Raw genomic sequence first — 24152 nt, 5'->3', positions numbered from 1 at the left:
AAGCTCTTGAGTTCTGAGGAAACCTCATGCTGTTAAGACAAGCACAAGAGATTGTCCTGTTGCTGGATCTGGAGTTTTGTCAAGAGATTATGGTGGAGATGTACAAGATGGAGCACTTCAGGCATGGAGTCCTGGCAGTGGTCATCCTAGTGGATGGAAGGACTGTGAATGCTGATCAGCCTTGCCGTGACTCCCGTTTTGCTCTACAGAATATGCTCAGCAAGACAGCACTTGAGGAAGATCACAGTGCTGATCTAGACTTTGCCGTGTACTCTGCTTTGGAACGTTTTGGACAAGGGACGACAAAGGCATATACTTGCGATTTTTTATTTTGATTGACTGTCCATAAGATTATTAAGGAATTTCTGGTTTCTTCTCTGAATTTATTTCCAGATGGCCAAGTATAGAAGTAATCCCCAGATCCTCCTTCTTCCCTTCTGCTTTGTAGTAAGAGTATATTTTGAAATAATGTAGTGTTTCAGTGAGAAAATACTCGAGGAACCAGTGGAAGCAGTGCAGAGTACACCTTTTGCTGTCTGCAAGCTTTGTGCAACTGGTCGCTTAAATGCAACAGGGGTTGCTTATATCAGGCTATTTGCCCAATAAAAATCACGCTGAATCAGGCGGCCAGCCTGATTGCCCGACCAGGGTATGAGACAGTGGTGGGGAATTAAACCCTTAAATACTTCTTTTTAATATCAGCAAGAGATGTCCAAGCAAAGCCTTTAACGAATGTTGAAACTGAAGTCATGATGAGCGTGCTTTGCTGTATGATGCAGGGGTTTTTTCAGCTCAGAGTACCCTAAGCATCGTCTTTGTTTTTCATCTTTGTTTAAAAAGTGCCAAGTTGATATGGATACAGTCTGATGGGGGAAAAAAAAAAAGACCATTCAGTGTCTACATTTCTCTGCATATATTTCTGGACTCATCTTGATAAAGGATCCTACCTTCAAGCCTTACTGGAGTTGCAATTCCTAAATTCCCAGCAGGGATCTTGTGAAAGGACAGTAACGCAAACAGTGGATTACGGAGGATTATCATGAGAATCTACTACCGGATCTTGGATTGAATATAAAATTTTTATTAATACCTCCTCAGAAGACTTCGAAGCAGTGTTGCAGTCACAGATTGAGGCAGAGCGGGTGGCTGTGGCCACCAGAAAGGAAATTTGTCTTCTGACAAAAAGAACGGGCCCTGTACTCAGTTAGATCTTGGCCAACATTTTCATGGCTGCATTTGGAAAGACTTTAACATTGAACGTGAGATCTAGATGAAGTTGAGTGAGCTGATCTGCATGAGACTTCTAATAGATTCTCTGGAAATGTTATCAGGTGTTTCTGTCTGGAATCACAGAGCAGTTGGGAAGGCAAGTGACACATACTGCTGGCTTTTTAATCTTTACCCGGTTAAAAAGCCATTGATTTTCTGAATTGTGCTATCTATTAGCTCTTAATTTATTTCCTTGATACTGAAGATGAGGGTTAAGGCTAAAAAGCTTCATTATTCATTTTCTTCACAATTCTCTTGGTGAGTTATTCAGCAATCTTACGTAGTTTTAAAATTGAAGATATTTTTTACATCACTTTCTTTTTCCACAACTTTTCAGTTTTTTGTTGGATCTGCGGGTTTTATTTAGTACCGAAACTGAGGGCTGGTGTCGTAAGAAGTACTGCAGTGCCACAGGATGCTAAACTGCATAGTAAAATTAGTGTCTAGAAGTTAAAGTTCTTACATTACTGAAATGAAGGGACATTGTTAAAAGATTACAGATATGAGGATAACAAGTTCTAACGTGGTACATTTAAAAATTCCAAACTAGATCACTGGAATTTGCAGCTTCTTGTTGAAACCAGCAGATAACAAGGTAGAAGTGGGAGATGTTTTGAGTAATGAAATATGCTTCGTATGCAGCTGAAAATACTTGTACCTAGAAACTTAGGCTGTAGTTGTTAACTGTGAGGTGAGAGCTCCTTTGTGAATCTCTTCATTTCTGCTCCCATCAGCCTTAGAGTTTCTTGTCAGCTCTCGATCACTTGGGTCTGGTTACTTACTGGAGCCATGGTGTGGCGTTTTGAAGACTATTTCAGTGTATGGGTACAAAATTCTGGTTCTCAAATAGGAAACTTAAGAGATCCATTTATGTTTTTAAAATGTCCCCAACTAATATGAAAGTTAGTATTTTCAGAATTTTATTAAAAACCTTTTGAAATTGTAGAAGCTATGAGATGAACTTAATTACAGAAAGCAAACCAGACTTTGTTAGAAGCAGAATTGAATTTTTCTTAAATCTAAGTGCTCATACAGACTCTGAAATGGATCCATTTTATATAACGTAGATCATGATGACAGTACAAGGTTTTTTATTCAGATACTCTTTTTGATATGGCATACAAAGCCATTATGAGTTGCCGCTTACTTTAAATCATCTGCTTAAAATCAGGAAAAATTGAAACTGTCAATAAGAATTTGCTTTATAGAGGAAATACAGATAGAAACATGCAGTCTTTGGGGACCTAAGTGTGAGAGACTGTCATATTTCTCTGAGCTGTCAGAGCTGATGGTTTTAAGACCATGCAGCTAGTAAGTTATTTTTGTCAGTAGGAAAGAAATATTCTTGATTCTAATCTTTGTTTTGAATGTCCAGCTAAATATTAATTGACATGTTCTTAGTGCAGCATGGAATTCCAAGTTTGGGTTTTTTTGTTAAATTCATTAGTTTTATGCAGCTTGGTTTATTTAAATAGGTATGGTTATCTTCTGTATGCAGGCTTATCAGTAACAGCAGAACAAATAAATCCTCACGGTTCTACTGTACGGAAAACAGAAGCTAGAGTTGAAGACGCTTTTCGGAACAAACAAAAACCCACAATGGCGGTGTGGCCCAACTCTGCAAATAAATGTGCATGTGAGTACCTTGGGTGAGAATTGTGCAAAATTAGAGGTATTTCCAGGGGCAAGCATTTCAAATGGGTCTCTACTGCTGTTTACTGATTATTTCCAGAAGTGATTTTTAGGCATGAAACACGTGGAACCTTAGTAAATGCTCTTTTTCTGACTACGTGAAATCTCTTCCAAAGAAGTCGTAACGAAGTAGGATTTTTGGTTTGTTAGAAGGAATAACTGTATTTCTAATGTAATCAGGCATTACATTTTTCTTTGTTTTCAATATAAGGCAACTCTGATCCCATGAGAAGATCACTTTTATCTGTTCGATGAGTGTTGGGATTTGTTTTACTCTGTGTATTCACACGTACGTAGCTACAGGCTGCTTCAGACACTCTCATGTGCACTCTAGTTACTCACTTCCTGTCTTCAGTGTGCACAGTATCACGTTAAGAGTTAGAAAAGACTTTACAAATTTAACTGTGTTTTCCGTATGGCACCCGGTTTCCCATGATCAGTAGCCATTGTTGGAGGATATTAAGATACTCTTGCTGCAGCCTGCTGGATTAGTCCCATTAAGTGATCCAAATCTCTAGAATTGTGAGGAGTGACTAGGGTACAGGTCACTCGACAGAGGCACCGCTAATAATTTTCAAAAGGTAAGTTCATTGCAGCAGGTACATACGTGACAGATACTTTTCATAGAAACGAAGTCTATAAAGACAAAGTGACCTCTAGGATATACTGCTGGTTGTGCATGGCTTTCCCACTGGAGGTGTGGGATCTGTTGTTAATACATTATTAATAACATTATCAATTACTGCTTAATAGGCAAACTGATCGATTGAAGCTGGCAAATTGTCATTGGTCTTTTGTGTTCTCCTTCATGGTGCTTTTCCTTCATGAGAGTTTTCTAACTGCCCAGAGACGAACGTTGTTTATATATGAACGATAGTGTTGATGTCAAATAGTTTAATTAATTAGAAGTGTATGGTTTTATTTCCTGAAGCTGTAATTTCTTCCGTTAAAGGAATTTAAAGTCAATTGCGCAAAGTTATAGCTTGAATAAATTGTTATGTAAGAAATTGATGATGTAGATCCGAGCTGTTCTTTATTCAAAGGTTGTGCAAAAACAGAGAAGGGAAGGGATTCTCAAATTTTTCTTTTTTTTTCAAGTTTCCTATGAAATCCAAGGTGGAGAGTCTCACTCTGGCTGACGTGCAGAGCGCTCCCCCGGCTCTGCGTGCTGTGCAGCAGGCGATAGGGTTTGTAGACCTCCAAGCCAGACATCTCTTGGGAATGCAAAGAGCAGCTGTTGCTGGTGACCTGGAGAAAAAGCAGCTCTGGGACCTCTCGTCTCTTCTCCATGTAAGGTTGTGGAGGCAGTGACAGTCATTTGAAGGCTAGAACTGTTGACTGAAGGAAACTGCTGGTGTTTTTGTGTGTAAAGAAGTTAGTATTAAGGCACTGTTCCTGCTAGTGTTCTGGTGATTTAGGTTAGGAGGTGAGAAAGTGTGAGAGTGGTGTCTGAGACTATGATCAAATGAAAATCTGCCTTTTAAGGTGGAGTCTGAGAAAGGTAACCAGTCCAGGAGGGATGTGATGCATCTAGTAATCAAGAGAGAGAACCAGGAATTGATGAGCAGTCAGAAATCTGCAGAAGGGATTCAAGCAGTACCTGTGCACACTGTAAGGATTGATGTGGTAAGCTCAGTAGAGGCTAGAAACTAGGAAGAGAAACGGGCTTGAAAGGGTCTTTGGAGGAAGGACCTAGAGGAAGGTGAGTGCAGAACTTGGGCAGATTGTAGGGAGCTTAAATAGCAGCCCAATTGTATGGTGGGTTGGGATCGTTTAAATGGAAGAAACAAGTTTAGAGAAGAGATTTCTGAACAGAGATAATTTTAGAGGTAGAGTGGAAATCTTGTTATGGTCAAGAACGAAGATTTATTTATTTTTTAAGACTAAAATAGGCAGAGTAACAAGGACAATGATTCATGTATTTCAGTTACAGAAGATAAAAACTGTACTTTCCAGTTAATAGTTCTGAAAATCTTCCATTTTTTTTTCTGCTATTGAACTTGAATTAGTTTGTTCCCTTAGATAAATCTAGTGGAGGAAAATCACCAATCCTACGATTATTTTCCTGATTAATTTTTTAGGAGCTATGTTTACAGCAGTTTAGAAAATAGCTGCAGAAGGGTCAATTCAGATAAAACACTTGAGAACCCTAAAGGAAATTACTGCCAAGCATCTTCTCTTAAACCAGGGTGGACTATGGACTGTGCAGCAGCCTCGCCCAATTTAAAGCCGTGTTTACTGCTCAGGGCTGATACAACAGAGGATTTTCTCATGTTTTGATTTGTTTCCTGAGGTTATGTATTTTGTATGAATCTGTAATTCTTTAGATACCTACTCTTTTGTGATTTATTTAATTTTTCTGATGTATTTTAGACTTTTTTCCCCCCTTAATTTCTATTAGACCAGATGAGCTGTCAGAAATGTAGCAAAAAAAGTAGTTGTTCTGCTTGAAGGCACGGTGGTACACATTCCTAGGTTAGATTTAATCTGCAGCTTCCATTTCCCTTGCTGAAGGTGCACCTGTCGTGGATTGTGTGGGATGAGTTTTAAAAATATTGTGGTACTAGAAGTTGCTGAAAATCCGTTTGGGAGAGTTCCACCACAGATAACTTAAAATCTTTCCATGTTGCGTGTGTATTTTGAGAGAAGTGCCAGTGTACTGGTGGGAACTTGGAATGGGACGTAGGTCCAAAGCCTGACATACGTAATTGTATCATCACAGAGTCACAAAACCGCTGTTGTTGGAAAGAACGTCTGGAGATCGTCTTGTCTAACTCCCCTGCTCGGAGCGGGTCGCTCAAGGCTGTGCCCAGTTGTGTTTTGAATTTCTCCAAGAACAGGAGCTCTTTGCCTGCCTGGGAAGCATCTTTTAGTGCTTGGCCGCTCTCACGATAATTTCTTTTGCTTCATTTTGAATTTAGTGTCTTGTGTTTTTCAGTCTGTGCCTTGTCCCTGGGCACTGATGAGAAGGGTCTCGATTCACCTTTGTTTGTGTGGGAAAAGGAAACTTCCAGCACTGTGCCCTTCGGTGTGTCTGGTAACTGAATCAGTGCTGAGTGGTTTAGATAAAACCATTAGCATTTCTTCTGATTACTGGGATGCTGGAGAGTAAAACTCGGTCCTACTGGTCTCTTTTGCCAGTAGATGGAGCATGCTGCATGTTATTTTACTGTCTTGCAGTTGTAGTGTTACATAGAAATAAACTGTATGGGGAAGGTTTGGCTTTACGGTCTTATCTTCTTTTGCAGTATTTAACGATAATATATTGTAGTGGTAGACTGTGGATTTTATGTCTTTTATGCCATACGGTGATAGCTGCGAAAATGACATCTGGCGCAAATAAAAAATTAAAATATTTTGTGTTATGTGTAGAATGAAAAATACAAGTTTTAAATAAAAAAAAAATTGTGAAATATAAACACACTGCTAACTTTTTCCAGTAATTGAAGTGATTATTGGTCTCTAGAAAGAATTGTAGGGAGATCAAGCAAGAATAGGAAAAAAAACTGCTGTAGAAAATCTAATTCCTAAGTAAGTAATATTTTGGTTTGGTTTCCTTTGGTTTTTTGTTTGCTTTTTTTAAAATGACAGTCTTTGCTGTCACACAAAACTACGTGTTTCTGCTTTATAATGGAAAGGAGATTTTGGTTTGGCAGGAGTATTTAAAAAAAATATCTTAAAAAAGTGAAAAGGTCTTTTCCTTATAATCTTTCTCAGAAAAGGCTTTATTCTCAGTCTTTTTCTGATTTTCTTCTCTTTAGTTTCTTTTCTTTGACCTCCCTGCTGCAGCAGTGTCGGCGATCGCTGCACTTCGGGCATTTGTATGACTGCAGTAATGCCTTATCAAAGGACGTGGCAGACCAGATGCCATAGGGTTTATATTATTTTGGCTATTTTCTGTCTTTTGGACTAGTTCTGAATTTGGATTCAGAATTTGGACACTGGCATGCTAACAGTCATCCCGATGCTGACATCAAAATGCTGGTAGCTGCTGCTACTGTCACAAATCCTGCACTTGCTGCTGTTTTCTTGTCTCCTGCTCTCCAGAAAAGGGATTTGACTCGGATTAATTCTCATTTGAGAGAGTGGCAAGTACTGTAACTTGACAAACACCATTAAAAACGATTTTCTGGAATTTGGGGACATCTTTACCCAGAGCTGAGACAACTGTCTCTTTGTGTTTCTTCATCATTTTGTTCTTGGTAGTGTAGGAGTTGGCATTCTGGCTGAGACTAGTTTGATCTCCTGTATCTGATGCTGGCTTCAACCAGATGCTTTAAAAGGAAGTTGCAAACATTTGAGGAGTAAAAATGATTATTTTTTCATGCCTGAGTTTGAAGGAAATAGTAACTTCGCTGAGTCTGAGTCAACCTGGTTTTTATAACCCGTGGGCTTTGTAATTCTTTTTATTTAAAATGCCATCTAGTGAATTTGTGAGAGTTCTAATAAATCCTGACTGCCTGTTCTTTTTTGGGATCCCGTCAAACTTTTGGATTTCATGATACCTAGTGGCAAAGAAAATTTCTTTCATCCCTGTTAAATACCTGCCTCTTAAATTAATCAAATGTTTTTATTTTCTCTGACAGAAAGCAGAGAGGGTCATAAAATTTACCTGATCAATGACATTTTTATATTCTCTTGTTACTCATCTGTTTTCTAACTCAGTAATGCAGAATGGCTCAGCCTCTCTTCAGGAGCTTTTCCTGAAAGCATTATCACCACCTTTCTTAGGAACATGGTAAAAAGAGAGAGTTTTTGGAAAAAGATTTTTTTAATGAGTTCTTCTAAGTGATGTAATAAAAAGAGTTTTCAGACCTTCTAGATATACCTTACTCCTTCCTCCGTTTCGAAAATCGTGGCAATGTTCGCTTTAAATTGTTTTTAAAGACTTGGTGTAAAGTTTCTGTCTGCAGAACTTGTTGGTTTTCTTGTGATTATTGTGTATGTCTTCAGTTTTCTTTGTTTTGGTTTGGTTTTTTTGCCTCCTTGACACAGAAACCAACAGGGAGCTATGAGCCTTTCAGACCTGTGACATAGATGAGTGCTGTAAACTCCGCAGAACTGCAGTTTTAATTAGAGTGGGAGCCTCTTCTCTGCTTGTGAAGTTGTGGGAGAGCCTCGTGTTTGTTCATGGCTCTCGTGCAGCAGGGAAGGTGCCATTCAGTAGTCCTTAAGAGCTGATTGAATGTATCCAAAATTTATATAGTTGGGATAGTTGTTATTGTACAGAGCTACTCAGCAGAGGGAAAATGAGCAGATCTATAGATCTCTCTTGACTCCATTTTTCTCTTTCATTTTCCTGTGTGACTGTATTGTCATATACTTTATTAACATAATTACTCTGGTTTCGTGTAAATGATATTTTTAGCTTGGTTTCCCAAGAAAATAAGGCCTGTGCTCTTTGTCCGTCTCTGCTCCCCTAATAACTTCTGAATCGTTTAGCTGCGTTCAGACAGGTTTAACAGGATTTGAGTGCTGAAAGATTAGATTCCTGCAGGTTTTGTGAAAATTGAGAGCTGGACAAACCCACACATCTACTGAAGGAAAAGGCTGGTAGTTAAAACATTGTATTGGCCAGACGTGGAGTACATGGCTCGGATGTAGAACATCTTGTATCCTCTTCAGCCGACGTGAGGAGGAACAGAAGGTATTAGGAGAGTTTTGTGAGAAATATTGGGAGGAGCTTGAGCGGAGAGCATTATAGGGGTGGTAAGGGAAAGCAGCTGATCAGAGTGAGAAAATGCTGGGGATACTCCTGCCAAGTCGTGGGGTATTTTTTGTGTTGTTTTTTTTTTAAATATGCTTCATTTCCTTCTTATGGAACATGACTCTTCGTGCTTAAGTAGAAGTGCCCAGGTAGGTTCTTCAGGTATTTATTTATATGCCATAAACTGTTATATCTACTAATGAAGATCATAAATGAATTGTTATGTGCAATTTTTTAATGTATTTGTCAGGTCTATGCCTTGAGTACCTCTCATCCAGGTGAAGCAAATGACGCGTCTTATAGGAATTAGTCCCGCGGTCACTTCAAGCTGGTCAAACTGCAGGTTACTACTAAAGGCGTTGGCTTTTCCCTGGTTGCATATTCCCACCATCTCCCCTGTGCCAGTACCATCATTCATGTGCTGGAAAGCTCAACTGAAGATGTTGAAAACTAATCCAGAAAAAAACCCACAACAACCCACTCATAATGTTTCAGGCAGATTTAGCTCCCTTATCTGTTTTACTGCAGGAGCAGTGGTGCCGGCACAAATGAGGTAGTGGAAGTGCTCTAGCTGGCTTTGGAGGGAGAAATGGTTTTGTCTGTAAGTGGAAGCTGGCACCTCATTTTGCTTTTTAAGCCATTGTGGAACTGCGCTCTGTTCTTTCTTGCTGCTTATCTCTGACTGCAGTTTGGGACTTTGTGACTAGAAACTCCAGAGACTTTTGAGGGGTCTGTTCAATGCCCCTTGGTAAGGAATGTGGAGCTACTGGAAGCAGCTAAATTACTGCGGCAGTTATATAGATATCCTGGATGCTGCATAAGGGAGCGTAAATTGGTGGTGATAAGTGCTTTTGCAAGGCTTTGAGTTCCTTTACACACAAGACATCAGAAAGTAGTTTAGGGTTTTGATCATGGAAGAAAAACTTAAAACATGTGCATTGCTTCAAGTGGTTCTTGATGATACTGCAGACACAAAATCTAGATCCGTGGTGATCTTGCTTGCCATGAGAAGCTCCTTTGGGTTTAATCCCCAGGAATTCTTCATGAAATAAAGGTAACAGAGAATCTACTGTTTGATGGATGTGAGTTTTGTCATTTAATGACAGAGGATTCACATTCTCTGATGGACTTTTAAGCAGTGCAGAGGCATATAAGGGTCTTCTCTGCAGCGTCAAGTGCAGTTGTTAGCCTCACTGATACTGTACTACCCTCGCTACACCGTACTAGTCAAACTGCAGAAATTTCAAGAGAAACAGATCTGCTTTGACTGCTACGTCTTCTCATTAGAGTTCATTCACATTAAGGCAAGCAGACTTGCTCGTTAGTGATTGACAGTCTTTGGATCTTCTAATTATATCTGCTTCCTCTTCCAACTGTTCGCTTTATTTTTGTATCGTCTGCAGCTCTGTCACTGAGCTGCGAGATCTGCAGGGCAGCAGGCGTGGGTGCCTCAGCTCTGACGCTTCTGTACCATTCGCTCCGTGGTTTCGAGGTCTGTTTTCCCGAGACCATGCAAAACGTAAAAGTCACCTCTAGAGCTTGCAGAAGTACTTTAGGAGCGTGGGAAATACTTGGATTTTCTTTTTGTTCACGCTGATTTGGGTTTGTGGGTTTGTTGGGTTTGACTATTGCTGTTCTTTAATACCCAAGAACTGTGCTGTGCTCTGGGCAGGATCGGTGCGCGCACCTAGGTAAGGGTGCTTATTTCACCAGAAGATGTTGTATCTGACTTGAGAATCTCCAGAATGTGTCAGTTGGCAAGAACTCAGACTTTTTGAAAGTCTACTACAGGTTTCATTTTACTTACTTAACCCTTAGAGGACTAATCCTTCTGAAGTAAGTTCAGAATTTCTTTTTTTTAATCATTGAAGGCCACCTCTGGGCGAAATGCTGTCTGCCATAATCCCATTTGGGATTTTTCAGCCATCTCTTAAAGTGTCTCAACATAGGAACAGAAGCATTGAGAGAACTTACTGGTGAAAGAAATGCAGAGAAAAGTTGTATTCAGTGTTTAATTATATTGTATAATATTACAGTTTTAAAAAATGCTCTCTGCATAGACTGTGCAGCTTAGGGGGAAAAAGAAAGTGGGGAAGGTTTGTTTTTGATAGCAGCTTCGTGTGAACCTGAGTGAGATGTTATGTGCAACTTGTGGTCAAATGGGTATTTATTGTCATTAAAAATTCTGAATAACGATTTACAAAAAAAGCAAACCAGAAGGAAGCTAGAGCTGAAGTGTGGATCCCCTTGGCAAATCCATAGAGGTTATGTGAAGATTATAGAGCGAAGCGTTCAGCAATTCAGAAGGCAAGAGAATGTATTCATGTGTGAATAATTGGTATTATGATAGTTCGAGTTGTAGAAAGTCACTTCTGTAAAGCAGAATTCCTCTGACTATAGTATTTCGCTGCCTCTGGCACAAATGCTGCCAAAAGACTGGGTATTGATGGGTAGATTTCAAATGTGCAGTTTTAAAAGGAATAATTGAAATGACATTAACTTACAATTGTATATACTCTGTTAATATCTTTTTAGAAAAACTAACTTGAAATTTTTCTTTTGTAAATAGCTTTCCCGTTCTGTTACTTACTGAAAACCTCAATGTGTCATGAATCATACTGACCATAAAGTAAAAACTGGGATTCTGGTCTTGATAGTTTACAGTCATAAAATATCAACGTTAATATTGAGAAGAGGAGGCGCCAGATTAAGTTTATTTTTTAGCAGCACTCCATTAATCCATTAGTTCTTGTCCATTAGCCCTTTAGTTTTCCATCAGTTTTACCCTGGGGTAGCACCTTCTTCCTTTTTGGATCATATTCAACTATCTTGCAGGTTTCAGAGATAAATTTCACTTTCTCCTGCCTTATGTGACAGCTTCTCAGGTCCATGTTATTCTTGCAGGAAGGGCTTTTTTTTCTTTCCAGCAAATAAAAAAGGAATCAATCTAGGTGACGAAATCTGGTGGCGGTGGCTCCGTTTGGTCACGTAGTTCCCTGCTCCGTTAAACACTCGTCCTACCTGTACCACTCGCTAAGCTTTACTGGGCAAAGTGGACAGGCCAGAAAGACAGACTGGTGGTGGGTTTTGGTTTTGAATGTTGTGTTCCTTGCTCACCTCTTCAGTCTTCCTGGAGGCTTGGCTGTCTTTGTACAAGAAAAATCCTTGTACTGAGGTTATGGGTGCTAAGGATCTAGAACCAAAACGTCGCCCGAAAGACATTCCTGCGCACGGAGCAGCACAGCCTAGATGAGAACATTTTTGTTTTGAAGGGGCAGATTAAATGTGAGGACTAGAAGTCGTCTTTTGATACGATCAGGAAGGTGACCCCTGGAAAATGGCCTCAGAGATGTATTAGGTAAGGGACTAAGAATATCCCTGAGGTCCTGGAAATGATGTGGGCAGTTTTCTGGTAAATAAATTCACCTTCACAACATCTGACTCTTATGACAAGGTCATCCTAAAAAGCCAAAATCCAGATATCTTTAAAATTTGCAGCTTCTTATTAATTTACACACTTCAGATCATACTCAATACTAAAGATGAAAGACTTTTATACTAAAGACTTTTATACTAAAGACTTTTATTCCCCTCTGTGTTTTATTTACCCGTCTTTGGAACTGACCGGATGCTCCACCCATTGCCTGCTAGGGGATTTTTTTTTGTCTGTAGGTTTACATCTCGCTGTATCCCTTTCAGATTTGCTGCTTCTGCTAGTGAAAATCTCTTGCACAATCTAGGGAAAGATTACATGAGCTTCTGAAAATTGGTGTGAATAGAGGACAGACTACTACTACAAGTAGATTGTAGTTTGTCATCAGTAAAACAGCGACACTGACTGTAGAAGCCACTATCAGATTGACAGAATAGCTGAAAAAAAGAGGATTTTTTCCCTTGAATCTGACAGTTCTCCATAACGATTATTTGTAACAATAAAAACACATTCCAAGCAAAACTATGTTTTTATTGCAGTGTGATCGGTACCTTTAGATAGCTTTAAAGTGAAAAGGTTCAGATTTATTCCTAATGTAGTGGTTAAACTACCTGCTTGCATGCACCACTCACAGGGAAGAAATTCTGAAGTACAGCTGTGCTTCTCTGAGCTCCTGTGAATTAATTCTCAAGACTTGTACCGGCACGGTGCTTGTATCTTCAAAGCAAGATCTTTGTAACTCAGTGTGAGGTAGGCAGACACAGATCTAGCACTTAATACTCCATAAATCAAAGCAACCTACAAATGCCAAGAACATTATGGAAGTGCTCAACATGCGAGTTCATTTTGAAATGGAAGAAAATTTGTTAATCTCTGATAACTATTGGCTGTGATTTTCAATTATAATCACTTGGCTGCAACTTCAGTAATTTTGCAAAAATATGAGCAGTCTGCATCATTACTCGAATTTGAATTTAGAAGCTTCGTTATTTCCCCAAGTCTCTTCCTTAGTCCTCTGAGCTGTGCCTTGTTAGTGCTCTTGCAAAGGACATTGACAGCAGCGTTAGGTTTGAATGGTTGTCCTGCTGGATTTGCTGCTCCTACTGCAAATGTGCCCCACAGTCTTTTTTAGATTGGCGGCTTAGTTGTGTGTTGCTGTAAAGAGGTTAGTTAAAAAAAAAAAGCGCCTTTCTGAAGGAAGGTTTATTGTGTGATTTTTTTCAAAGGAAGGAAAAAAAAGAAAAAGTAAGGATGCAGAAATAATGAAAAAAAGGATCATGTGCTCAGTGTTGCTTCGAGTTGAGTTGCGTAATATGGAGGGAAAGCATTGGTGATGAGTCCTGTGCTTCCCCTTCTGCTTACAGACTGATTGCAGAAATGCAGGTGTTTGTGCAGTCTTGCTGGAGACAGGGCTGCTAAATAGTCCAGATCTAAAACACAGATCCTCATTTTTTAAACCCGCATTTTGTCAGTGCAGTGAACTTGAGTGCGGAGGTGGGAAGGAGCGGAGGACTGAGATTTGACTGATCTAACCAGCGACGATGTCTTTGAATTGACAATGGCCATAAATTGAAATGAGGGGTGTTGGCTGCATATGAGGCAGAAAGCCTTCTCACTGTTAGCACAACGATGCGTTGGTACGGGATGCCCATGAAGGTTGTCCATTCTACAGCCGCAGAGTGTTTCAGTATGTGGCTGGTTAAAGGCCTGAGCAACCCGGTCTGCCCTCATAGCTAACCCTGTTTTGAGTAGTAGGTTGGACTAGACATGTCCTGATGTCACTTCCAACCTCGATTATTCTATGAATCTGTGGACTGCACTTCTATTTGTTTCATTGTACAGTGATTTTAGATGGCTCAGGTTCTAAAAAAGGGAAAATGAGAGTCTTTAGAGACTGCATTACCCAAATGAGAGTGGCTGACTGAGCTCTACATCATTGCTCAGCTGTTTTCTTTCAGTGTTTTGCCTCCAAATGAGTGTGTATATATATATATAATATGCTAAATAGGAAAGGGTAGCAAGTCTGTCTTGTTTCCATAGTTAGAGTATAGAAATTGTGTATACAACTGAGTGTTAAAAGGCCTCAGTACCTGTAAATTTTTCACATTGAAATCAGGAGACAGCTTGCTTTTTCCTGGAAATGCGAACACATTTGATTGCCTCACACATACTACAGCATATTCTAATATCCTAGTCTGTTTACTGTGTACCTGTGCATCTAAGAGGTTCTTTTTTTCATTATAATTCAGTTCGACTAAGGAGAAAATCAAGACGGCGTTCACAGTGGGGCAAAGGCATTATTAAAAAGAGGAAAGTCAATAATTTAAAGAAAGATGAAGATGAAGCAAAGTTTGCCGATGATGAAACTCATGGAGAAGATAGTAAATTGCTGGAAAATGGAGAGCTGGAGATCAGCGCTGACTGCGTTGAGGAGAATGGGGAGGAGACAGGAGATCTCTCTATGACAAATGATGAATCTTCTTGCGATATTATGGATATAGATGCAGAGCAGAGGCTTAACAACGGGACAGGGAAGGAAAACAATTTTGCATCCACAGAAGAAGAGAGCTCGAATGAATCTCTGTTAATAATTGACAGCGTTACCCTGAGTGCTGAAAAGGAATTAAGGAAGGGCTCTGCGTCGAAAGGGGACTGTGTGAATGGGGAGACATCTGTACACAGCTCGGAGGGTTTACCTGTTCCACCGTGTCATAACGGTAAAGTGGAATCTGTAGATGCTGTTTCGCCCTGTGACAACAACAATGGGTCTAGTAACAGGCAAAAATCTTCACCTGAAGATCAGCCAAAGGAGAAAACGGAAGTGTCCAGTGAAAGTCAAGGAGCAGATCTGGTGAGAGCTGAGTTACCACATTGCAGCAATAATGAAAAAACACTACAGAGCACAGACATTGAAACTAAAGATGCCGAAACAGATAAAGAAGGTACAGCTCATTTTCAATGTTTCTCTCCTTACCTTAGTGTCCAAGTTAATATGTGTATATTTCTAATTGTAATACATTACACTTATTATATGATCGTGTTTTATGAACTGCTGTCTGTTTATTTGAAACTCTCAGTATGCTTGCAACATTAATTCCACAGAGATAGATTAGAAAGCCACCCGTGACTTGCTGTAATGTTGTCTTAGGCAAGGAAGTTTATCTCCATCCTTACGCTATTCTGCTTATTTTTATAGGTTTTATGGGATATATTGTAAATACCAAGACAACATTTAAGCAATAATTAAAGATTTAAAAGCTATTACCAATGCACATAAATCTATGATGTATGTCTTGGGCATTACTGTCTGATTTACGCTTTGATCTGTATGATATATTTAACTTATATTAGAGATTTATGATGAAAATACCACTGACATTGCGTGAAAGACCATAGAAATGCATTGCTTTTGCTTATAGGAGAAGTTAAAGCAGTTTAACTCATAGCAAAAACCAGATAAACTGTTGTTTATCTATTGGGGAAGGTGTCTGGCTTTGGAGTTGCAGTCAGCACAGTAGCAGTGCCGCAAAACGATAAGAGAAGGAGAAGGGAAATCCTGGTGGTGCATAAAAGAAGGGGCCACGTCCTTTGAAGGCAAGGGATGTAGTTTCTTCGGGGAGTAGAAATAAAAGCCTTATGCATGATTGCCTTTTTAATTAGCTTTTCAGAATTACCTTAAAGAGTGAAATCTTAACTTCAGGAGTTAGTGTTGAGATTTTCAAAGTAAAGGAGCTTTAATGAGAGATCTGAATTGTGAGAATATCACTGTGAACATGTTGTCTGTGTTTGTACATACGGATTTGCTCCAAAGGTAAGGAGAATAGTAGAAGAAAGGTCTTAAGAATAACAGAAGGGTATGATGTGTGTTAAAAGCGTTTACATTTCTAAATTTAGTAGCTGAATTTTGTATTCATTAAGGATGATTTTAATAACAGGGCATCCTCAGAAAAAAAGGCATTTTAATGAGTTGAGAAGGAGAAGAATAATGAGTGAGCGTAGGGAGAGAATCAGGAGATACAAAAATATTTTTTTCTCCATAACATGATTGGACAACAGCTTTAATACAGAGGTGGAAGAAAAACAAGTGTTTCACAAAAATGTGGAAGTTTCAGGAGCAGAGCAGATGCTAGAATTACTGTGATGATGAAGACATGGGATGCTTTGGAGAGAAAAGTGAGAATTTGATTCACTTAGATTTTGAGCATTAGCTTAATATCTGAACTTCCTTTTGAGGCTGTAAAATTTGACATTGCTGAGTAGAAACAATACAATGGGAAAACTCAGTGACACTTGATTTTCTGTTGGGTCTTTGGTGTTGAGTTTTAAAGATGACCAGTTGCATATGTGTTTTCTGAACTGTAGTTTTGTGCAGCTACAAACATTGAGAATTCTGCAAAGCTGATGAGTAACGTGCATTGCTGCAATCATGCTCGCTTGGTTTTAAACAAACAACAACCCAACAAACCAACCAAGCAAAATCAAACCAAAGTGAAGAAACAGGCTGTTCGTTTTGAGAGACTGATGGTGCTGATAATTGTTTTTCCAATTACAGGTATATTCAAAAGCAAGAAAACACGAAAAGTCGCTATGGAACAGTCAAAGCCCACAAGTTTGGAACAAGTCCCAGAGGAACCATCGGATCCCTTACCCTCTGTCATTGTTGACCATGACAGACTAAAGGTAATAGAGCCGAAAAAGAGATGGAGCTGTTAACAGACTCCATGGAAAATGCTTCCTTTCTCTATTTTGAAGGAACGTTTCCGTTATTTTTGACCGCAGACAAGTGTTATTCCTGCAGTGGCTTTGGAAGATGATTTGTTGATCAGTGTTTTTCTTGAGGAAAAGTTAATATAACTACTGAATCCTAACTCTGCCATCATTACTACCTTTACAAATCCAGTAATGGCACAGCAGTCCGCTATTTTAATTGCGGTTTTTACAGGTACGCATGTGTGTTAATTGGACATGCCAGTTACTGAGGAACTGCTGGGTGCCTGGTAATTAGGAGTTAACATCATCTTTTCCCTTCCTGTGTACGTACACTTGGTGGAAAGAATTGTTAGTGAATTGGAAAGCAAATTGGAATTTGTACTGGTGTTTGGGCATCATAAGCTAAACCCCTGCTAGTTAGTTTTCTTTCGGTTTTGTCTCTTTTTAAGCAAAGTTACAACAAAATACGCTGTCTCCTGTTGTAGAAACTACCTTGATCTACTATGAAGTTTAGATCCCATTTTCTGTGGAGTACAGATGATAACGCTTCCATTGTTTCCAAAGAGTTTATGAGAGGGGAAAAAAATTCTTCATTTTTACTCTTTGCTGTTATGTAAAATACACCCTTTGCCTTTTGTTTCACAGTTTTACATGTGTTGTCTGTGCCCCTTTCTTTTATGGTACCATTTTGCAACATCTGTGAAATTCCAAATGTGTTTCCCTTTAGTACTTTTTAGCATTTTGTGCCAATGAACTTCTTAAAAATGCCTGCTTTAGCTACCAAAGCAGTTTTTATGGTTTACTTTGTCATAATTATTGACCAAGGTAAAATGGAGTGAGGTAGCATTCAAACAGAATAAACATTGCCCCAGCTCTAAATGAGTATAAAATCGAAAAAGAAGTGTGGATATAAGCAGAGAAGTGAAAAGAGAAACTTGAGTTGTTTTGGATCTACGCAGAAGCAGTGGCCTTACTGATGCCCAGGTGTGGTCCATTATGTTTGTACGTAACCCTCCAAAACAGGGCTTTAGAAGGAAATTGCATTTCTGGTTGGTCCTTTGAAAAAATAATAATAAAATAGTGATTATAAACCCCATCTTAAGTTCACCTTTTGTTGTTCCGACAGAAACTGCTTGATTTGGTGGTTAAGAAAAGTGATAACCTGACTGTTGACCAACTTGAGAGATTGTATTCACTCCTCAGTCAGTGCATCTACAGGCATCGTAGAGACTATGACAAATCACAACTTATAGAGGTGATGTTATACAGTTTCTTTTATTCTTGATCCAACTTTTTGCGACACTAGTTTTTCAAGAATTACGTTGATCTGTCAATTTACTGTTGTACTAGTAGGCAGGAGCTTAAAATAGACTTTGAGGAAGGTATCTGTAAACAGAAGAACAGCTTATGGTACTAATGACTTATCAAAAACTACCTCTGTTTTTTTAATTCTTCCCTCAAAAAAGGATTTAGAACCTAAAAAATGGAGGAGAACGAGGAGAGAATGTAGAAGCATGGAGAAGCACATGCAGGCAGAGTAAAAATGGAGTAGAAGCGTAGCACGTCTGTGGTATGACAACAGTGGCTACTTGATGGGCCCGCTGAGCCAACATTGCTGTGGTTGTCTTTACATTAATTTGTCTAACTAGGCCCCCCAAAAATATATGTACCGCTACTCCCGCTGAAAAAAGGACAACAATTGGTAGTCCCCAGCTGGATCACCGAATACTAAATATTTTCCTCCGTTAATATTTTGCAACAAAACCTGGGACCTTATTGTGGGGTATTGTACAGGTCCTGGAAAATACTTCTCAAACAATTTTCATGCTATTCCTCTGCCATTTTCACCTAAAACCATATGGAAAGTCTGTGCCAAATGTTAGGTAGATTGAGAAGGCATTTATCCAGCTGGAGTATGTACAGACTGATTCTTACTTCGATTCTCTAGACTGTGCATATAGGTGTTTACAGCTGGGTCACCAGTAGCCGAAGCGTGTGGTGAGACTTGAATTCCTGCAGTGTGCTATTGCAGGGAGGACTTTCTTAATACGAACTGAGTACATTAATTACATAAATGACCCTAATAAACTTCAGTTTTCTCATGGACTGTCATAGTGGAGTGCTTTTCTGCACTGACACTTCTTTAATTAGTCATCTTTTAACATATTTTCATAGCAGATAATACACAGAAATGCTTGTTTTCCTATTAATGAATTGTTCAGATTTTTTTAAAAAAAGAAATAGCCTAGTCAACACGATTATGCAATGTAATATCACTTGATTCCTGTCTCTGTGTATTTACGTGTAATGGATGCTCTGTGTCTCTTGGCAGGAGATGGAAAGAACAGTTCATGTGTTCGAAACATTCCTGTGAACTCGTCGAGATGGGTGGGTTTATCCTCTCCAGCTGCTCACGGGAGAGCAGTCCTCTGAGCCATTCAGTTCCCATTTGCACCAAGTATGTGCAGAGCCTTGCTCTTAAGTGCTCTCTCCTTTTCTTTCTGTTGAATTTGGTGCTATCGTCTCAGGTACCTGAAACCAACCAGCCTACAAGAACCAAACGGAACTTCATATAGTTGTATCTGATATAAATAAAGAATACAATGCCACAGCTTGGAGATTTTTGGTGCTACAGAAACTGTTCTCATTTCTGCTCTTGTTCACTCTACATGCATTGTCTTTGGGGAAACTTCAGGCAAAGTGGAGACCAACACATACAAGAGGACTGGAAAGAGCAGATCTAAGTTGAATATTTTTAAACAGGCAACCTTTTTTAATTTTTTTTTTTCCAATTTTTCTCTTCTCTGGGGTAATGGACAAAAAAAAAATCTGTTCTAAAGAAGGCAATGATGCATTGTGGTAGGAATCTTGAGTAACTGGATGTACAGTAATTTGAAGATGAGGCTCTCTAGAACTGCCTTTAATGTGCCTTTTAGTCAATTGAGAAAGATAAGGCTAATCAATTGGTTTGGATTATAGCAGATGGCAATGTTAGAAAAGCTGTCTTCAGAGTGAAGATCTCCAAAAGGATGATTTGTATTCTCTTCACTGGATGGCAACCAGTATTACGGTTCTATAATGCCTGTCTTGCTCTACAGAACTAAACTAAGACACACTGAAAAAGCCACACACTTTACCGAAATGGTGAAATTCCTCCTTCATTGGTCTGTATTTGTTTTAGAAACAAGTTACACAGTGAAACTCTTCTATGTTCCTAAAAAATGAAGCATTTTCCCACCATCTCCGTGTTTTTTCATTGCGAGTTCTTTAAGAAAACCAAGTTTAATACTGGCAGGTTTCTTTCTGAAGTTCCGTGTTTGTAATATAGCTTGGACTGTGCAGTGCAGGTAAGAGGACGCTCTAGTCGGTCAAAAGTCCTGGAGCCCAAGCTCACAAGGAAACTTAAACTAGGCTTCCCCAGTCGGTCCGTGCCACGCGTTAACGTTGGGGGGATTGGCGGACAGCCTTTCGGATTGATCTGTTCGGACCGAGGTTTCCCAGGTGTGAATCCCATAGTTCAAAACCTTTCCTTTTTGGCAACTGCAGAGAACGCAGTTTCAAGAAAAAGTAACGTTTTGTCCCAGGCTCAGTCTTAACGATATTGCCTGGGCCGATTTATTCCAGACCTACGTGGAAAGCGTTTTAGAGAAGTTGGCCGGTGTTCCCGTCGTTAAACCATTCATTGTGACTGTCCCTACGTAGCTGCGGAAAAGTGTCTTTCCGGAAATATGCAACACAGTGTGATTAGTTTTTAATTAGAGAAACCAGTCTCGGAGTACTGCAGAGACACTGAGCTACCTCAGCTTTTTGTATTTTAAGTTACCAACAGTGTTTGTGGAGGACTGTAATCGCTCTGCTCCCATGTGTAGACGGAAGCTAAGGTACTTGTCTCCACCGCTCCGGCTCCCAGTAGTCTTGTGCTGCAGAGAAACAACCCGCGGGCCTTGGGCTACTGCAGTAATCCAAAGTGCTTTGTATATTGTGGGTGAACGTAATTCTCTCGCAGATCTTTTTCTCCCCCGAATGCCGCTGCTTTTCTTCATAGCTAGCGGCAGAAAAAGGTTTTAAGCGTTCCTGTGCGTCTAGATACACCTTCTAAATGCGACCTGTGCAGAAACACTGTATTTTTTAAGGTGGGAAAGTGCGATTAAAAAACGACAAAAACAAGCAGAAAATGCGTTTTCAAGGAGATTCTTTGATCTCGAATTTGATTATGAGATTTTTTTCCATGTTTCGTTTAGTATTTATTAGCATCATACCTGTTTGAGATATTTTTGTGTCTGGTACATTAACAGCATTTTGTATTTTGATGGAAATTGTTACAAACTTTAAGATTTGATTAAATAAAATGTAGCAGATTTTTTGTAGCAAGTTTCTGATAAAAGGGGTTTTTGCAAGTCTCAGGTTCTTGCTGCAGAATTTTTAAAAAATATTTATTCCAGTTTCACTTACTCAAAGAAGTTTTTGTTCAAGTAACAGCAGCACTTGTGGAAGATAAAACTGCATACCTTTTTAAGAAGATAGTAAATTTATATGAATTCAAACAGTTGAGAATTCTAGTCACCAGTGAGTGTCAAAAGCAAGTTTAAGCTGATGCCAAGCGTTAAAAATCGTTCAAAAAGTCAAGTTTCTAAAGGAAAATTTCTACTGTCAGTTGTTGATTGGGGAAAAACCGTAAGAGGCAACTTTGCTAATTGAGGAGCTGCCGTGTTGTTGCAGAGAAAAATGGACGATGCCAGATGTTCTCGCGGACGGCTTACCTGAAGTGATGTACTCGCCTTCCTAGCCCAAATAACCACACTTCAGTTTTTGTTTTCCTTTACAGATGTCTGGTGGTTAGAGCGTTAAAACAGCTGTTTTAAAACCTATCCATGTGGTCTAAACTTGTTTACTCTTTGTATGTCTTCAGTTTTTGTTTTGGTTTTGCCGCGTAGCAAATTGTACAAATTGACCTCTCCTCGTTTCTTGTTGTGAAAATTGCAAATCAGCTCCGGTGTGAGTCCTTGTGCTGGGGTCAGTGGACTGGGGGCGCCCAGAAGAAAGGAGGTTCCTCTCTGGGGCTGGTGGGGCTCTCTTGGAGATGATAGAGTTGCTCGTGGGTGAAGTTGATGGCTTATGGAGTTCATTGTATTTGCAAGCTTGAATCTCGCCTGTGATTATTTTTTTTTAATTTCATTTTGTGTCCTCTGTATTGTTACTTGATTTCTTCATATGCCAATGTATTTATAGGATTACTGTTTTTTTGTAATATCTTGTCTTCCTTTTTTTTTTTTCCCCTTTTTTTTTGATTAAATTGTTGTGTCAGCTCTGGTTTTACCTTCAGTCTCCTGAACGGCAGGTCCTGCAGCTGATAGTCATTTATTTTATTCTTATTTTATTTTGTAATCACAACATAAGCTTGAATTTGGGCTTGTACTTGCATCTTTTGTATCGTGTACATCGGGTTATTTAGACATTGGGGAGTCCCGTTTGGTTTCATTAATGTGTGTCTACTTCGTGGATTAAGTAGACTTCCTTCATCAACTATGGTATATTTTGGATTCTATAGTTTTATTCAGAACTGTGTTTAAATTGATGTTTTGCATTTTGACTTCATTTTACGTTAGTTTGAAGTAAGTTATTTAATTTTTTTGAACTTCTGGAAATTTTGAACATTTTACTGTAATTTGTAATATAACTGCTGTGAAATACTTGAATAAAGATGACAAGAAAACACAACTTTAGCTTCTTCAGAAATGTATGTAAAAGAAATGGTGCCTCTAGGCTGATTTCAGGTGTGGTGGGTTTTTTCTACCAAACTGTTCACAATTCAGCTGTTTTATTCTGGGATCTTGCTGTTCAGGTATTTTGAGCGGTTTAATCTGTGAATTTTGATTCTGGTGTTTGTCCATTAAAGAAGAAAAAGCTTCTATGATTAATTTTGACTGAAAAATGAAATTAGCATTGCACGTTGGTGAGTGAATAAGGTAATTGTTATGAAGTTACGCTCTCTGCGTAGAAAAATGTTTTACGTTCAGGTGCCAAGTACCACCCAGCACTGCTTTTAGCGCAGCAGTGTCTAAGTAACATCAGAGTTTCTCATTGGAATCTTTTTTTAAGGAAACTATCTTTTTCCTGTTTATTAAAGTTGGGGTTTGGGGAGGTTATTTTTTTGTTTGTTTGTTTTTTAAGATAAACTTCTGATTTATCTCGGAATTTCTTTACTTACCTTCCCCAAATAATTGTTGTGTAGGAGAGCGAGCTGCTAGAGGTTGTGCAAGTGAAGAATCAACCCACATCTTACTCCCTGGCAATTTATCTGGCACTAATAAACTGCGTGTGATGTGTGTAATGTGGAACGGAGTATGAGCAGCTGCTCTGTAGCTCTGCCACAGCCTCTCCCGATGTGTGGCATGCAGAAGACACCTGCTTGTTTCCCTCTTTTCCTTTCTGTGTACCTTAAACTGCAGGGCTCCTGGGCAAAGGGCTAGTTGAGGAAGAAGGTGTAGTAGTAATTTACTTCATGTCTGACTCCAATTCCACTTTTCTATGCAGCTCTGAAAGCACAATTAGATAGGAAATCCAATATCTGTTCTATAAACTACTGTATAGATACAGTAATGAAATTGGTCAGTGAGAGCCTCGGCTCGTTTTGGATCCGCGTGGTCACGCGAGGTGTTTGGATCCGAATGACCTTGCAGAGATACCAGCAAGATACTCGTGCTTGATGCCATCCGAAGGCATTGCAGCGTGTGAGTAAAGAACACAGGGTGTGAGGTCTTGGGTATCTGTTGCTGTCTTTGGGAGTGGTGAAGGCCACATCAACAGAAAGAACAGTTTCAGGTCTGTTTTCTGACAGTAGCTGTAAAAATAATCAGTGAAAATGGGGAAAACTCTGCATTATTCGGGTGTTGACAAAAGGTTTGTTGTAGAAATACTTAGTGAACATGGAGTGGTGCTTCAGAAGCACAACTGGTGAGGAATTGTTGGGTTGCATCACATTTTGAAAAGCTGTAACTTCCTTGTTTAAGCACTTTGGTCAAAGTTAATTGAATACATGCAGTTAATAAAACCTTATTAAAAGGCTCGTGCAACTCTCACATTTGTGAAGTGTTCTGCTCAGCACTGCTTGCTTCTGCTGCTGGTTTCTGCTTTGGATGTGGTGTCGAAATGCAATTTCCCATATTTCCTTCAATTTGCAGTGCTGCACATCCTGTTTCCTCCCTGAAGTTCCTCAGACAATTTGTTTAAATAAATGAAAAATGAGATCCTTTTGTTCTGTATTGTGGTTAGGATTTGGATTTGGACCTGTAATGTGTGGGGTGTTAAGCTAGCACTGCATGTGAATAAATTCAGCAAGCT

The 24152-nt window shown here is 39.3% G+C and overlaps 1 protein-coding gene across 1 annotated transcript in view; it reads left to right on the top strand.

The window, feature by feature from the left end:
- Nucleotides 1-19185, top strand: part of ATAD2B (ATPase family, AAA domain containing 2B) — a gene marked incomplete at its 5' end in the record, with an annotated part of 59906 nt that extends 40721 nt beyond the window's left edge. Inside the window, 5 exons of the mRNA XM_009869977.1 lie at nucleotides 2768-2905; nucleotides 14351-15043; nucleotides 16654-16781; nucleotides 17938-18066; nucleotides 19144-19185. Of these exons, the coding sequence (XP_009868279.1) occupies nucleotides 2768-2905; nucleotides 14351-15043; nucleotides 16654-16781; nucleotides 17938-18066; nucleotides 19144-19185 (1130 nt within the window). The remainder of the gene's footprint in view (nucleotides 1-2767; nucleotides 2906-14350; nucleotides 15044-16653; nucleotides 16782-17937; nucleotides 18067-19143) is intronic.
- Nucleotides 19186-24152: the final 4967 nt, after the last annotated feature.

This window comes from Apaloderma vittatum, unplaced genomic scaffold (genome assembly GCF_000703405.1).
Source record: "Apaloderma vittatum isolate BGI_N311 unplaced genomic scaffold, ASM70340v1 scaffold12660, whole genome shotgun sequence".
NCBI lineage: Eukaryota > Metazoa > Chordata > Aves > Trogoniformes > Trogonidae > Apaloderma > Apaloderma vittatum.
The sequence above is the reverse complement of the archived record's forward strand: the minus strand, read 5'-3'. Positions and strand labels throughout refer to the sequence as shown.